This window comes from Plecotus auritus (assembly GCF_963455305.1).
Source record: "Plecotus auritus genome assembly, chromosome: 6".
Lineage (NCBI taxonomy): Eukaryota > Metazoa > Chordata > Mammalia > Chiroptera > Vespertilionidae > Plecotus > Plecotus auritus.
In genome coordinates, this window is record NC_137773.1 from 162,455,949 (window position 1) to 162,473,372 (window position 17,424).

The 17,424-nt window shown below is 39.6% G+C and overlaps 1 protein-coding gene across 3 annotated transcripts in view; it reads left to right on the top strand.

The window, feature by feature from the left end:
• Positions 1–17,424, top strand: part of ZCWPW2 (zinc finger CW-type and PWWP domain containing 2) — a 78,353-nt gene that overhangs the window by 21,766 nt on the left and 39,163 nt on the right. For all 3 annotated transcript variants that reach the window (XM_080675990.1, XM_080675991.1, XM_080675992.1), the window contains one exon: positions 4,377–4,536. In XM_080675990.1, coding sequence (XP_080532116.1) covers positions 4,377–4,536 — 160 coding nt within the window. The remainder of the gene's footprint in view (positions 1–4,376; positions 4,537–17,424) is intronic.

The window sequence follows — 17,424 nt, forward strand, 5'->3', positions numbered from 1 at the left end:
TTGGCAAATATAATGTTCATTTAGTGATGATTCCAGCTCATCTATTCTGTTTCTCATGGATCAGGAATGAGGCCCAACTAAAATTTGCTCTCCTCTTAAACATCCAAACCACAGTTGCCAGTAGAAATAAGTCATATACTTCTCATTGGAAGTAAATACATGCTTAAGCTTCAATTCCTATTGAGGGCAATAGCTATCATATTAAAGATCATTTTCCTGGATAAGAAATGTGTAAGATAGCAGGTTCTTCATAATATACTAGAGGCCCGATGCCAGAAATTTGTGCACAGATGCAGTCCCTCGGCCTGGCTGGTGATCAAAGTGCAAGTGTCTGGCATGGAAGGGCAGGTCCCAGCAGACCTCTGGACCCTGGGCGGCACCTGAGCCCTCGTGTGCTCTCCTCTGCTCGAGTCATCAGGCCCCTGCCTGGCTCCCTCAGTGCCTGGGAGCCTGGCCGTGGCCCTGCCACCTGCCGCCACTGGTCACTGTCTGTGGGGCAATTGGCAGGGTGATCAGGCCCCACTCGGCTCCCTCAACACCTGGGAGCCAGGAGGCAGCCCCACAACCCCACCACCGCCACTGGTCACCATCTGATCAGGCCCCACTCGGCTCCCTCAACGCCTGGGAGCCAGGAGGCAGCCCCACAACCCCACCACCGCCACTGGTCACCATCTGATCAGGCCCCACTCGGCTCCCTCAACGCCTGGGAGCCAGGAGGCAGCCCCACAACCCCACCACCGCCACTGGTCACCATCTGATCAGGCCCCACTCGCACCCGCCTTAGCCTGGCGCCGCCTGCTCATCTGCTCCACCATTCTGCCGTGGTCCCGCTCTGGTGGGGCCCGTTGGGGTTGTCAGTGCCTCCACTGCCACCTGCTGCCAGCACCACAACACCGACGCCCGTCATGTTCTGCACCACCCCCGGTGGTCAGTGCACATCATAGTGAGCGGACCAACTCCTGGTTCAACTCCCCATTGAGGTGACAATTTGCATGTTAGGCTTTTATTATATAGAATTTGCACTTGCCCTTGAATTCACCACTTGTTCTGCCAAAATGTTCCCCTTCCCTCCCAAGGGGATTATAAAACCCAGTACCTTTTTAACCTTGTTGTATTTGTATATTTTACACCCACAGATTCTAAAATTGATCATACACTTCCCTTGTAATTCTGATACACTTCCATTGGACTGCCTACTCTTACTCTCCCTCTCCACCTTTAAGCTTCAGAATTTCTCATCAGTATGAAAGTGAAAAATTGGGAAGTAGACGTGCACAATGTGCTGTCATCATTGACAGTTTTGGAACTGAAATTGAAGTCAGAGTGAGGGCAAAAATGGACATCAGCTTTTTTTCAATCACAGCAAGTCAGAGAAGATGATAGATGTAGCAGCTGCAGGGAAGTAATCATGTTTTCTACATCTATTGCCTCTGCTCAGCTCTTCCTACTGTTAGGAACATTCTGTGTTAGCCGAGATATACAGACTGGGAGTCAGATGATTCCTTTGCACCACCTGAAGAAATACAAAAGTGCCAGAGTTATTTAGACATTTGACAGTACTTAACATATTTCATCTCTGAGTCAACATGCAATATTTTCTGTAATATAGCATGTTTTTAATGAACAGAAGCTTTTTTTCTTTTGTTGGCGTTCAATAATTTTTAGAGTCATTTTATTTTATTTTATATTTCATAGAGTAGTGACTTAAATTGAAGACTCTTGGGCCCAATAGGTTTGATGTAAAAACAGTTATATCTGAATTTGTGTCAGAAAAATAGCAGCTCATCTTACACATAATTGCAAAATATTTCTTTCTTTCATATCTTAATTGTTAGAAATCCTGAGACTGACACTGAATGGAGTAGTTGCTATGCATAAATTTGCTATTGTTTGGCAATGATCCTTTTTAAAATTGCTGTGAGGTGTAAATCAATAGTATTAAATATGAGCCCCTTATATTTTACAAAAAGTTTAAACAAATATAATGTAACAATCAGTTTGGTTCTTTTAAAATAGCTGTTAATTAGATTGAAGCACCTACTTGTTGCTTGGTGTTCCCTAAGTTGGGGGTCTCCATTGCAGCTGCCACTTATTCTTACTTGTTTGTCCATTGAAGTCTTCTTTTGAGTGGGTTTCTTCAGAAAGTGGATTTCCAACTTAGTTTTAAAAGATTAACTCCACTTGAGTTTTACTCTTAAGCACAGCCTAATAAAACCTTTCACATATTGTTATGTGAACCTGATAATAACCAGACAGTCTTCATTTAAGTCCTGAACCTCCATTTGCTTCCCATTATCGTTTCCTTTTCTTCCAAAGTATTAGGCTTGTTTGGGTTCCAGATAGTGTGACTCAATCTGTAATCCTCTAGCCCCTCTTCTTCCATGATGGAAGGTTGCCAAGGCAGCCTTCTACCTCCCTTACCCTTAGAGAGGCCCAAAGCCACAGGACTCTGCTCAGCATCAGGGAACAGTGGATAGCTGTTCCATTCTCACACTCCACCATCCCTGGTGACTGGTGCACCTAAATCACCACCTAGTCACCAACTCCTTGCAGTTCTTCTTGGGACTTAACTAGTATCAGCTTCCTGGGATCAAATGTTTTTACTTTAATAATACTAAGTATAAGCTCCTTTCATTAATCTATAATCTAAAACTTTTTTATAGTTGCCTATGGTAGATATATTTCTATATTTATGTCTTCATAACTTTAATATCAATTGATAATTTAGTAGGACATCAATAATCTACAGTCCCCAAATCCAAATAATATATGGATTTTGTATTTTTGTGATTTCAGATTCTTTGCAGCATGATTTGTATGCATCCTTTAGATTTTAAACTTATCTATTTCATTTATTTAGCTTTAAAATAATTATTGAAATGAGGCAAAAAATATTTTTGTATTATCTCTTCTACTTCTCCATGGTACCAATTATCTTAACTGTATATGGGTGGATTCGTTTGCTAGGGCTGCCATAGCAAAGTGTCACAGATGGGGTGGCTTAAAATTACAGAAAATTATTCTCTCACAATTCTGGAGACTAAAAGTCTGAGATCAAGGTGTCAACAGGTTAATTTCTTCTGAGGCTCTCTCCTTGGCTTGTATATGGGTCTTGTGTCTTCACATGGTCCTCCCTCATATTGGATTAGGGCCCACTTTTTTAGTTACTTCCTTAAAGATGCTATTTCCAAACACAATCTCATTCTGAGGTATTGGGGATTAGGACTTCAACATATAAATTGAATTGTACACAATTCAGTATATAATGATGATACTTCAAAATATTTTAATTTGCCTAAAAACTAAAATGTAAAACACATGTTTGTTTCAATTTTGTAACCGCACAGTGAGGAAACAGTTACAGTGAGGCCTCATTACCTGCTGCAGGCCTCTTGTTTGGGAGAAGGCAGAACTAGAGCCTGGGTCTCCTGATTTGAACTTTGTTATCTTTTTACTCTATAGTGCTGCAAACTGAAATAGAACTTGACAGCTTTACAGATCTTTGAATGTCTGGGTATATTAGATATGTATATTTTGGGTCATGAGCTATAAACTTCAGATTTCTATTATACATTATTTAGTCACAGCTTCCTGACCTTATTTCGTACCTTTTTCCTGCTTTATTTTCTGAAGAGTAGTAGATCAGAGTCTAGAGAGATTGGTAAACTAGTTACAACTTAATTGCCAAATGAAAAAATAAAACATACCAAGGAATTTCTAGAGGCTTATGTTATTAAAAAAAACCCTAAAGATTTATTTTTAGTAAAGGATAAATTTTATTTCTTGCACTGAGGATTTTTAGCAATGCGGTCACCTGCAAATGGAGCAGATGGGGGCGGGAAGAGAGGGACAATATTGACTGCTGAACTTACTTCTGCTTGTCCCACAGAAGTTACAATCTCCAGAGTTAGCACAGCCTGAGCTAACAGTACCCTTTTGGCAGCCCTGGCTCAGGAAATGCCAACGCTCTCCTACCTCCTCAGAAGCCTGTCAGTGGGTTAACATTTTAGTAATTAGTCATTCTGATTGGTTAGAGTTGAGTCAGTAATGTCATGATTCTGATGAATCTTTTTCCTCTTAGCAATACCTAAGTGTCTCTTACAGACCCTGGAGATCACTCCTTTGTCTTATAATTCTTTCTCATATCTCATGTATATCTTAAATATGTGACTATTTCAAAGCTTTCTATATCTACAGAGGCTCAACTGATTAGTTGTATTAAATGAATATCCTATTTTTAAAATGTGAATATGTTAAAGTTTATTTAATAATTTATTAAGTTCAAAGAAGAAAGTTTGATATATGACTGTGATAGATATATTGATGACTGCCTTTTTAAAAGCATCAAAATAATTAAAAATAATTTTCTTTGAAAGTTGGCCAGGGATACTTTGCCCTGATCCTTTTAAAGGTAAATATGTGACCTATGACCTGGATGGAAATGTTGAACGGTATCACATAGAATTCCTGGGAGATCCCCATTCAACATCATGGATAAATGCAACATTTGTTGGACATTATAGTATCACATTAAAGGTAAGTAGAATAACATCAAAACTTTATTCTTCTTGAACTTGTTTTTAATTATTGCCATTTTTGTCTCAGATCTTAAAAGATACATAATGATTAACTTTTATATGTATATAAATAAATAGTATATACTCTTTGTTTTAAACTCTTATTTTTAAAGCAGTTTTTCAAAGGAAGTATGGATATAAAAATAGTTATGGGGTACTTTAAAATTTTATTTTTCTAATAGAAATATAGTATAAATTAACTGAGGACGTCACATAATTGTGTTTTGAAATAATTTTAAGATTATTTGGAAATTTTTCAGTTCTTTTGAGAAAGCTCTAAGTTGTAGCTAACAGGGAAAATTAATTATGGAATGCAGCCAGATTTTCAAATTTCAAATGGAATATTTCATTATACTAACTCTTATCAGTATATTTTTGATTCCTTTTAAACTTTAAATCACACAGTACAATTAATGAATAGACTGGACTCTCAGGTTGATGAGAATAGGTAAACTGGACCTGTTTCCATGGATTTGGTTTAATTATTATAAATTAAGCTCAGCTATCTGTCTGTATTTTAATATTAAAACTTTTCATCTGCAAATCATGCTTTCATAAGAAATCTGATTGAATAGTAGATGTCAGAAATGTGGATTTCTTTTCCTCAGTTTGGATAGTGTCTATTTTTTAATGAGAAGCTTATGTATTCAAATATACAGATGAGTGTATATACAGGCGTGCCCTTTAACACACACTATAAGTAAATCTGTGGAGATTTGAAGTACTTTAAAATGGGCTTTTACTCTGACTTTGGCCTAAGCAGTATATTTGACCATTTCAGCTTGAAAACAGCCAGAAGGAAAGGCTGTTTTATTTCAGTGTGGAATAACATCGCTTATATTCATGTCACAGTAGTTGTGAACCAGTCATCTTAATGTGAGCACCTTCTGGACTCTGACTTCTTGGATGTATGCCTGGGTACTTCTACTGACAGTCACTGAATACAGGAAGGAGTGTTCTCCCTTCTCTGCCCCCTCCCCTTTTCTGAAGGATGGGGAAGCCTAGCTTCTCATGAAGCAGACCTTAGAAACTTAGATATTTGATGTGCTAAAGAGTGAGACACTTTTTTAAAAAATACATTTTTAATTGATTTTATAGAGGAAGGGAGAGGGATAGAGATATAGAAACATCAATGATGAGAGAGAATCATTGATCAGCTGCCTCCTGCACTATCCCCTACTGGAGATCGAGCCAGCAACCTGGGCATGTGCCCCTGACCGGAATGGAACCTGGGACCCTTCAGTCCACAGGCTGATGTTCTATCCATTGAGCCAAACTGACTAGGGCGAGTGGGACACTCTTAAGAAATTATATGTAAATATAAGTTAAAAAAATCAAAGTGTATTTTAAAATTGTCAGGACTAGTAGTACTTGTAGGATTTGACTCCTGTCATGATTACTTTGAGTCATCTGGTATCAGTGAGCATACCATTAATCCCTGGGACAAGGAAAGAAATCTGATGCAAAACAAAGCCAAACACAAGAGTCAGTAGACATTAGTTTTTAACCTAATGAAAGCATTAAAGCAAACTTAGAAAGTCTTGCAAAGATCAGGAATTCAAGGCTGCTTAAATGAATGAAAGGCTGAGAGCAGAGTAAAGTGTTTCTGCTCCTCCTTCCCCCTTTCCCAACTAGCCAGGTGCTCTGGGTGGAGCACAGGCTCTGGGGCAGGCTCTGTCCTCTGCTGTCATTCAGGGTACCTACCTGCAGGCTCTGCTCGTGGCTATACTCTTTTTTTCTTATCTGTGCCTCTTTTTTTTTTTTTTTTTCACTTGTTCCCTTGCAGCGTGTATAATAGGGGTGCCTTCTTCTGTGGGTCTCTTTATTCAAGTCTGAAATTTTAGTTCCTTTTCACTTCAGTTGAGCTGGCACATGCCAGACTGTCTGTCTGTGCTCTGATTCCCCACTTCTGGCTACCTAAGATCTCAGCGTGCCAGGGAGGGGAGATTAACCCGTGACTGAAGTCTCCTTGCCCCAATCCACTCAAGAAACACAAGGCAAGGAGGTTGACTCAGGGAATACAGACAAGCAAGGAGGAAAAATGGTAAAAAATGATACGTATGAGAAATTGGTTGAAAAGTATTAATTCCAAACTATGTATTACCTGGAGATAGCTGGGATTTATGTCCCTGTCCCCTGGAGATGGAGATAGTCTTGACTCCAACCTGTAGTTCTAATACCTAGACTTCCAGGGGTTTAATCTTTTATTGTCCTTCTTGCACGAGAGCTCCTCTATTCTCAGATGCTATCTTTATACTGTACTACAGTGATCCAGATATTAAATTCACACCTCCTCCCCCCATAAGAAAGATCACTTACACAAAAAGTAATATATAGTAGACAATGTAGACTTTCTTTAAGATTTTTCTAGAAGTGGTGGAGAAGAGATATACAGTGTCTGATATTTTTCTAAAACTCAACAAAGAATGATAGGCACATATGACTCTTACTGGCTTAAGCTGTCTAAATCTTACTTCATATATTATTTTAACATCATTTTCTCCTAATTTGTATAAGCTTAGTTTAACAAGTGATTAAATAATATTTCAGAATTTTCACTAAATATGGACTATATAAATTTTGCAGTCTATGTTAAGGTGGGAGAGAAATAAGCTCCCCTAGAAAGATATTCCATGTATTTACAAGAAAACGAAATAATTTTAGTTTTAGATTATAAAAAATTTAACTCCTTTATTTTATGTTTGTCTATTCTTTTTTTAAATAGATAATTCCCCCTGGTAGATATGTTTATGGGACCACTGAATTAGTAATTTTATTGTTGAAAGTGCAAAAGAACTCTGTTATTGTCTATTCATACAAAATGGTAGGGTTTTCTCCAATAAATAAAACTTATAGATACACTGCAGTGTACTTTAGAAGAAAGTTGAAGACAATATTTAGATTGCATATTTGTAATTTATATTGGTTTATTCATACATTATTTTTTCATTTACCATAAAATCAGTAGCTATAGAAAAAGCTGAAGTTCCCCCTCCGTTTTAAAGAAACCTTGATTCTTTTGAAAGTTTGTATTTAAAATATATATCACTCTGATAATTACTCAGATAAAATGGACATGAACGTGTACTAAATGGCTATTTTTTGTTGTTGTTAATCCTCACCCAAGGATATTTTCCCATTGATTTTTTTAGAGAGAGTGGAAGGAAGGAGGAGAGACAGAAAGAGAGACACATCGATTGGTTGCCTCCTAGCATGTGCCATGACCAGGCTGGAGCCTGTAACTGAGGTACATGCTCTTGACTGGAATCAAACCTGAGACCCTTCAGTCCTCAGGCCGACACTCTATCCACTGAACAAAACTGGCTAGGGCTAGATGGCTATCTATATTTTTAAGAGTCAATGCATAGAATAAAATTCTTTCCCCATTGGCACAAATCTTTCTCCTATATTTAGTAGGTACATGTCTGCAGAACTCATTATTTGAAAATTTATTTTTTAGCTTGATAGACTACTATGTGATAGACTACTACTTGATAGACTATGAGTTTAGCATTTCTTAAGCCTGGATGTGCATTAGAGAGCTTTACAAAACAGTAACAACACCACCACACAACAAAAATACAGCAATGCCAGGGTTCTACTCTACTGGATTGATTAAATCAGAATGTATTGGAATAGGGCCAGGCCTCAGCATTTTTAAGTTCCTCAGATAGATCTAATGTACAGTCCAGAGACAGAGAGAACTACTGACTAAGTTTCCACATCATGAAGCATCAGAGTTTTATTGGAGTTATCTCTATACTAGAGACCTCTATACTAGAGGTCCATCGGTGTGGCCTATGGGGATTGGGCCGAAACCAGCATCCAACATTCCCTGAGGGATATAGTAGTGTGCGAAGCAGCAGGCAGCCAGGGAGGAGCCACTCCTGCTCATCCTGGTCCTGCTCATCCCAGTCAGCTGAGTGGGGCTCCCACTGTGGGAGCACACTGACCACAAGGGGGCAGCTCCAGCATTGAGCGTCTTCCCCCTGGTGGTCAGTGCATGTCATAGCGCTTGGTCGGATGGTCAGATACTTAGAATATTAGACTTTTATATATATAGATACTCATGTTGAATGACAGTCTTGGGTAGACTTGCTTAAGCAGAACTCTTGACTTTTCAAATTATATATGCAGTATTAGTCATTACACAAGTGCATCTGGAGTAACATCTATTCAAGCAAGTGTTTTGCTTCTAATATTCATTAAGATCCAAATACTAAGAATGTAGTATGTAATAAGGATTAGCCCGTTAGTTTGTAGACTAGATTATCAGGCAGCGTTAGAGTAATGGAGTGAAACTGGATACAAATCTATTAAGCAAATTCAGTGGAAAACCACATTTACAGCCAAATCTGTAGAGCTACCAAACTCTCAAAATTTTTTGTCATATGAATTCTATATTTGATGTGAAATTTTCTGTAATTTGCTATTAGTTTAAGACTTCATGTTTTCTAAGCATCCTTTAGTTTTTGGCCTGGAAAAAGGTTAAGGGAATTAGAACATGTTTCTATAATTGTGACCTATTTGTGAATAATCTAATCTGCCAAGGAACTTCTGTAGTAATGTGTATTAGGAAAAGAATGAAGTTGTCAAAGTGGTTAAAAAGGCAGTCTCTAGAGCCAGGTTCTTTGGGTTTGAAGATTGGCTGTACTATTTACTATATGTTTGAACTCAGGTAGGTCACTTATCCTTTGCAAATCCCACACTCCTCATATTAAAATGGAGGTTATAAGAGTACCTGCCTCATGAAGTTGTAGGGGTTAACTGAGATAGTATATATAAAACATTTAGCACAGTGCTTGTCATATAGTAGGCTCTTAATAAACATTAGTTGATATTTTACAATGGGAATATAGGTGAAATACATAGCTAAATAGTTAATTTTTTCCCTAGAAACTAGTATGTCTAGAAGGGAGCACCAAAAAATATACAAGAACGAAAGGTGGAGAATAGTATTTTTTCTTTTGATTAAGATCATATGTCCAAATGACATGATTTTAGTGGGGATTTTTAAAATCAACCAACATGATGCTCCCAGAAACTGAGTGAAATAGACTGAATTAATCATCTATCTTATCCTGTGATTCTTCAGTACATGGCTGAAAGAGTCCATTGCTGTAATGCTTTTCTAGTTTAAGGTAAGTGGAAGTGCTAAGAACTTTTGAAAGCAGGAGATAATTTAGAACCTTCTGAATCTGACTTCTTGGTGAATGAATGAATAGTCCTCAATATTAGCAATGCCCCAAGAATACTTTGGATTTGTTTGATGGAATTTGGAAGGAGAATAGGAGATATTATCTTTCAGGTCCTTTGCAACTGAATGAAACCAGTTTTTTCCCTATCTCTATTCTGTTTTTTGATTCACTCAAATTTATATATGCTGACTTTGCTGTTTCAAGTAAATTTTTGAAATACCTCTGTCACCTCCCTCCTTCATCTCTTATAAATTTAGATAGCTGTGAACTTCTACTGAAGTTAAAAGTCCAAATCCAAATAAATGACCAACTTTATTCTGTTTATAAAGGATGGAACAGGTGGCTACCTTTCACATCACCAAATGCATGAAAAATCAGTTAAGTATCAACTAGGTTTGTCATATTGACTCCTCAGTGGAATAACAGTCATCTTTTCTAAGAAATTCCAATGTGTAGCTTTCTCAGTTTTCTGGAAGTGCTTATTTTCTGTTAAAGAAAACCAAAGTCAGATCATTGTTTTTAAGCCAAAATACAAGGCTCATTAAATTGCCTTCAGAGTCATACCCCTTATAAGTAAGTCTGCCTTATAATGAGTCTTTTATATTGGGGTTCTTAAATAAGTAAATAGGTGTAGTGTAACTTTTTGGTACATTCTTCCATTAGAGAATGAAGTCCAAAACTCATAATCAGATGAGTGCACAATTGATATATAAACTTCTTTTTCATTTCATTTTCTTTAATTCCCCCACCATTTTTGCTTTGCTTTGATTTTAAGTATCTTTTAGCCAAGGGTCAAAACCAGTCCATAACTCAGGCAAAACCCATATCCCTAAAACCTAAATACTTTTTATTAAAATAACAAATTAAATTTCAGAACCATTTCCTTATCATTTTGTTTATCTCACAGAATATGTACAGATTCTGTGTCACATATCTAACCATCCCTTTCTCCTAGATCTTCCACCTGCTCCATGTTTCTATCTTTAAACATTATCTGAGCATCTGTCTGTAATAAATACAACCATTGTTTTCTCATGAACTCATATTCCATGAAAAATGAGCAAATGCGGAGTAGAAAATAGCAGTCAAGTATGTTAACTTTCTTTTAGGTTCAGGTCTTGATATCCTCATTTGTTGTTGCTTAAAATCCTTTAGATCAAAGAATATCCTTTAGGTTAATTCCGACTTTTAAAAGAGCTTAGATATTTAAAATATTTAGTAAATATATGTAGCCTGTGATTTTTAAAAAATCTTTTTTCTTTACTGATTAAAGTATTACATATGTGTTCTTATGCCCCCCATGCCTCCCCACTCCCCCGCTCATGCCCTCACCCCCCGTCTATGTCCTTTGGTTATGCTTATATGCATGCATACAAGTCTTTTGGTTGATCTCTCCCCTTTACCCCCACTACCTTCCGTCTGAGGTTTGACAGTCTGATCAATGCTTCTCTGTCTCTGGATCTGTTTTTGTTCATCAGTTTATGTTGTTCCTTATATTCCACAAATGAGTGAGATCATGTGATATTTATTTTTCTGTGACTGACTTATTTTGCTTAGCATAATGCTCTCCAGGTCCATCCATGCTGTTGCAATGGTAGGAGTTCCTTCCTTTTTACAGCAGCATAGTATTCCATTGTGTAGATGTACCACAGTTTTTTAATCCGCTCATCTGCTGATGGGCACTTAGGCTGTTTCCAAATCTTAGCTATGGTAAATTGTGCTGCTATGAACATAGGGGTGAATATATCCTTTCTGATTGGTGTTTCTAGTTTCTTGGGATATATTCCTAGAAGTGGGATCACTGGGTCAAATGGGAGTTCCATTTTTAGTTTTTTGAGGAAACTTCACACTGTTCTCCACAGTGGCTGCACCAATCTGCATTCCCACCAGCAGTGCACGAGGGTTCCTTTTACTCCACATCCTCACCAGCACTTGTTATTTGTTGATGATTGCCATTCTGACAGGAGTGAGATGGTACCTCATAGTCATTTTGATTTGCATCTCTTGGATGATTAGTGACTTTGAGCATGTTTTCATATGTCTCTTGCCTTCTGTATGTCATCTTTCGAAAAGTATCTATTTAGGTCCGTTGCCCATTTTTTGATTGGGTTGTTTATATTCCTTTTGTTAAGTTGTATGAGTTCCCTGTAAATGTTGGAGATTAAACCCTTATTGGAGATAACATTGGCAAATATGTTCTCCAATGCAGTGGGCTTTCATGTTGTTTTGTTGATGGTTTCTTTTGCTGTGCAGAAGCTTTTTATTTTGATGTAGCCCCATTTGTTTATTTTCTCTTTAGTTTCCATTGCCCAAGGATCTATATCAGTGAAGATATTGCTTCGGCATATGTCTGAGATTTTGCTGCCTGTGGATTCCTCTAATATTTTTATGGTTTCCCATCTTACATTTAAGTCCTTTATCCATTTTGAGTTTATTTTTGTGTATACTGTGATTTTTTTGATTTGTCCATTAAAGTTATTTTTATCATAAACGGTTTGACTTCCTATTTCTCCTCTCATCCAGTGTTGCAGGGAGTATTCAGTTCCTGTACTGGTAATATTTGTATAGAATCCTATCAAATAAAAGAGTAATATGCAAATTAACCATCACTCTACTACACCCACAAGCCACGCCCCAAACCACACCCACAATCCAATCATGAGCGAGTATGCAAATTAACCCAACCAAAATGGCTGTGGCCACGGAGAGAGCAGGAGGGAGGCTTGGGTTTCCCTGGCGATGGAGGAAGCCAAGCTTTCTGCACACCCTGGCCGGCCCAGGCCTCCAGTCCAGGCAACAAAGTTTCAATTATAGAAGATAAATAAATCCCAACAGAAATGGCTGCCGCCATGGAGCAAGCAGAAGGCTTGGCTCTGCTCCAGGCTACAAAGTTTCAATTGTAGAAGATAAATAAACCCCAGATACCAGGGCCTCCGTTTGGGTCGCCAGGGGGCGTGGCCAGCCTGCAAACCACCACAGGCCCCTCGCCCAGGCCGCCCCACGGCCCAAGGGAATCCCACCCTGATCCGGACACCCTTCAGGGCAAACCAGGTGGCCCCCACCCATGCACCAGGCCTCTGTCCTATCTAATAAATGAGTAATATGCAGATTGACCATTACTCCAACACACAAGATGGCTGCCCCCATGTGGTCAACGATCCTGCCCCCATGGGGACACAAGATGGCCACCACAAGATGGCCAGCAGGGGAGGGCAGTTGGGAGGGACCAGGCCTGCAAGGGAGGGCAGTTGTGGGCGATCAGGCCAGCAGGGGAGGGCAGTTGGGAGGGACCAGGCCTGCAAGGGAGGGCAGTTGGGGGTGATCAAGCCTGCAGGGGAGGGCAGTTAGGGGTGACAAAGCCGGCAGAGGAGGGAAGTTGGGGGTGACTGGGTCTGCAGGGAAGGGCAGTTGGGGGGGAACACAGGCCTGCAGGGGAGAGCAGTTGGGGGAGACCAGGCCTGCAGGGGAGGGCAGTTAGGGGTGACCAGGCCTGCAGGGAGGGGTAGTTAGGGGGGTTACCAGGCCTGCAGGGAAGGGCAGTTAGGGGTGACCAGGCCTGCAGTGAAGGGCAGTTAGGGGTGACCAGGCCTGCAGGGGAGGGCAGTTTGGGGCAAACAGACTGGCAGGGGAGCAGTTAGGCATCAATCAGGCTGGCAGGGGAGTGGTTAGGGGGTGATCAGGCTGGCAGGCAGAAGCGGTTAGGGGCAATCAGGAAGGCAGGCAGGTGAGCAGTTGGGAGCCAGCAGTCCTGGATTGTGAGAGGGATGTCTGACTGCCCGTTTAGGATCGGGCCTAAACGGGCAGTCGGACATCCCTTGAGGAGTTCCCGATTGGAGAGGGTGCAGGCTGGGCTGAGGGACACCCCCCTCACCCCCCATGCACGAATTTCATGCACCGGGCCTCTAGTTGGAATATAAAATCCCAGTATTTTAAGCCAAGTAATGGAATCACACTGTAAAGATTTAACTTTCAATTTTCTTTATTTTTTCTTTTCTGCCTAATTTCTCCCCTGGCACTCATTGCATTCTTGGCATTATGTCTCAGACTGATGTAAAAGATCAGACTAAATAGAGCTAGTACTCTTTTTTATTTTTGGTCAGGTTAACTGGTTCATACTTTGTAGTGGTGTGGGATGGGGCACAGAAGTTATTTTGATCTTAAAATCTTGCTGACTCAGAGTAAGCAAATATTCCTGTTTATGTTTAAAAAAACTTAAACAGGGTAAGAAATGCATCTTTGAAAGCAGTGTTTGCTTCAAGTGTTCAATAATTTGAGTAAGCTGTGTAAATATTCCAGAGTTGATTATTGAAGATTATATGAATTTATGTTAAAGGTGACAGATGAGAGGGAGGTAGATATTAGGAAGTCAAGAAATGTGTGGTGCACATAGGTGTGATGTGACTATCTTCTAGTTGGCATCAAAGGAACAGGAGTGCTCTTACTGTCTAGATTACCAGTTGCTGTTGCAGAAATCCAATTTAAGGAAGACAAGATATCCTTGTGATTAACTTTCTACTGAGTTGCTTTAAGTGAAAACGATCTGCTCAACAAAGGAGAAGAGCGATAGCTTTGGCATGATAGTAAATAGAACGATGCATCAGGGCAATACATGGTTAGTCAGTGAGCTACACTGCAAGTTTGAATGTATAAGTAGCAGCAATTGACATAAATCACCAGGCAGAGCACTTTATAAAAGGCAGTGGTGCCCATCCTCATTTAGTGGGGGTGCATTCCAAAAGGAAAATTATTTTATACTTCTTTAGATTATGAAATCTGTGACTTATATCCCCATATTTTAAGAGACGTATTATCTAAAAAGTAACCTAAAGTAATGGTCAATATTTGAAGTCATTTCAGTGAATTTAGGAAGCCAATAAAGCAGGCTAAGTACTTATGATTCTGGTTTTCCAGATTTTTACATATGCTCAACATTGTGCCTAAAAGAAAAATTTCCTAAATTGTAAGTACCGATTTTGCAGTTAACTTTAATATTGATATAACAAAAATCGAATTAAAATTTTGGATTGTAGACCCTATCATTGTACCTACAGGATTGTAGTGAGGCTCTGCTATACCCCAAATAGGGCAGATAAAGAAACATTTGATTGATTTGTTTTAAAATACAGTGCTATTTTTTATATACTGTTTGAAGTATTTGAAGTTAAATACACATTTTTTTTTTAAATATTTTATTGATTTTTTACAGAGAGGAAGGGAGAGGGATAGATAGTTAGAAACATCGATGAGAAACATCGATCAGCTGCCTCCTGCACACCCTCTACTGGGGATGTGCCCACAACCAAGGTACACGCCCTTGACCGGAATCAAACCTGGGACCTTTCATTCCGCAGGCCGACGCTCAATCCACTGAGCCAAACCGGTTAGGGCCACATTTTTTTTATATGCTCCAATATAATAGAATAAATCAGTGGTCCATGAAACACTTTACAGATCTGAATTCTGTACACAAAATGAAGGGCTATGTTATTTTAGGAGTAATCCTATATAATAAAAGCCTAATATGCTAAGTGTCTGGTCATCTGTTCAACCAAAGCATAATATGCTAATGATATGCTAAGGCTGCTCAACCACTCGCTATGATGTGCACTGACCACCAGGGGGCAGATGCTCCAACTGGTAGGTTACCTTGCTGCTGGGGTCTGGCCAATTGGGACTGAGCAAGATGGACCGGACACATCCTGGAGCCCTCCTGTGGTCCCTCCCTGGCTGGCCAACCTCCCACGTCCCTCCCCAGCTCCAATTGTGCACTGGTGGGGTTCCTCAGCCTGGCCTGCACCCTCTCGCAATCCGGGACCTCTCAGAGGATGGTGGAGAGCCAGTTTTGGTCCGATCCTGCAGGCCAGGAGAGAGACCCCACTGGTGCACGAATTCGTGCACTGGGCCTCTGGTATCGTTATATCATTCATAAGGCCAGGTAGTCACCATGTTAATAAATTTTTCTTTTAGCTTCCTAGGATAATCACATAATTCAGGATTAAAATGTAGCAACCTTTCACTTTTCTTTTTTTTTAATCCTCACTCGAGGATATGTTTTTTTTATTGATTTGAGAGAGAGAAACATCAACGTGAGAGAAATATCAATTAGTTGCTTCCCATAAGCACCTGACCGGGAGTCAAACCTCAATCTAGGTATGTGCCCTGACCAGGATCTGAACCCACAACCTTTTGGTGTACAGGATGACACTCCAACCAACTGAGCCACCTGGCCAGGGTGCAACCACTCACTTTCATCAGCAATTTCCTGACTGGGTTTTACCCTAGGGGGAAAAAAGCCTACTTATAATACCCAATAAATATTTACTGAGCTCCTATTATTTGTGACTCTTCTAGGCTCAGAAGTGAACAAAACAGACAAAATTTAAATGCCCTTATAAAACTTAAATTGGTGGGTTGAGAAATACTAAACAAGCTAAATAAATAAAGATATGGTATGCTGGTTGTTGCTGAGTGTTATGAGGAAAAATTAAGGAAAAGCAATAGATAGAGTAAAGGAGTAGGGTGCCAAGGGGTGGAAAGACTACCACCTGCCTATTATTCTAATCTTCAAATCCCTTAGCTAGGAAATCCTTCCCTACCAATCAAATACCAGTGGTTGGTTAATAATTTGTTTTGATTGTATTTTTCCCTTTCCCTTATTCCAGAAAGTGGTCAGGCCCCTAGTATTCCCATGTCTCCTGGAAGTTTTGTTGTGGGGACCAAAAACAGAGCTTTGTCTATATTCTTGACCTGAGTTCCTTGAGGATGGGAAGGGTGGACTGGGAATGAGAGGCCAGTGCCTCTGAGAGGGACAGGCAGGAGCAGCACAGCAGAGAAGAGATTCTGTCAGACTTGGAAGAGGATAAAAGTCTGTCAGTGCCCTGGGTAGTAGCAGGACCTCAGAGAAAGATGGCAGTCTGGTGCACTCAGGGAGATTGAACACATGCCATCATGGTTCCCAGCCTCTAAAGATTCTTTTGTCCAGGCATGGCAAAGAAGCTGTTAGACTGCCTGACTTCAAGGGACCTGAACAAAGATATTATTCATGTAACCACTGTAGGTTGCAAAGTAATGATCTGTCCTCACTCTTCATTCACCACATTTTTTTTTCCAATTTATGTGAACCTGGGGAAAGTAAGGGATGGCTCCAAAAATGTCTAAAATCAATCATCCTTTTTGGATTAGGGTTTTCTCATTCAACTTAGCAAAAATAAGATATTGTGACATTGCATAGACATTCAAGTTTGCGGAGTAAAATTTATCCTGCTACAATGTTGGGCTATTATATCTTGATTAATTCTCATGTAGAGAAGCAATCTTAACATACAAAGCAACAGGCCCTGGCCAGTGTGGCTCAGTTGGATGAGCATCATCCCATGTACCAAAAGGTAGCCAGTTCAATTTTTGGTCAGGGCACAAGCCTGGATTACGGAGTATGAAGAATGCAGCCAATTGGTATTTCGCTCTCCCTTCCCTTCTCTCTAAAATCAGTAAAAAACATATTAAAAAGTTATTTAAAAAATACAAAGCAACAGAAAACATGAATTTCTGCCAGATTACAGATTTCTCTCCACTGGCTTTACTGGGTGGACAAACACATGTATTCTTTTCCTTGAACTGGACACTCCATATTAGTGTATGGTGATAACACA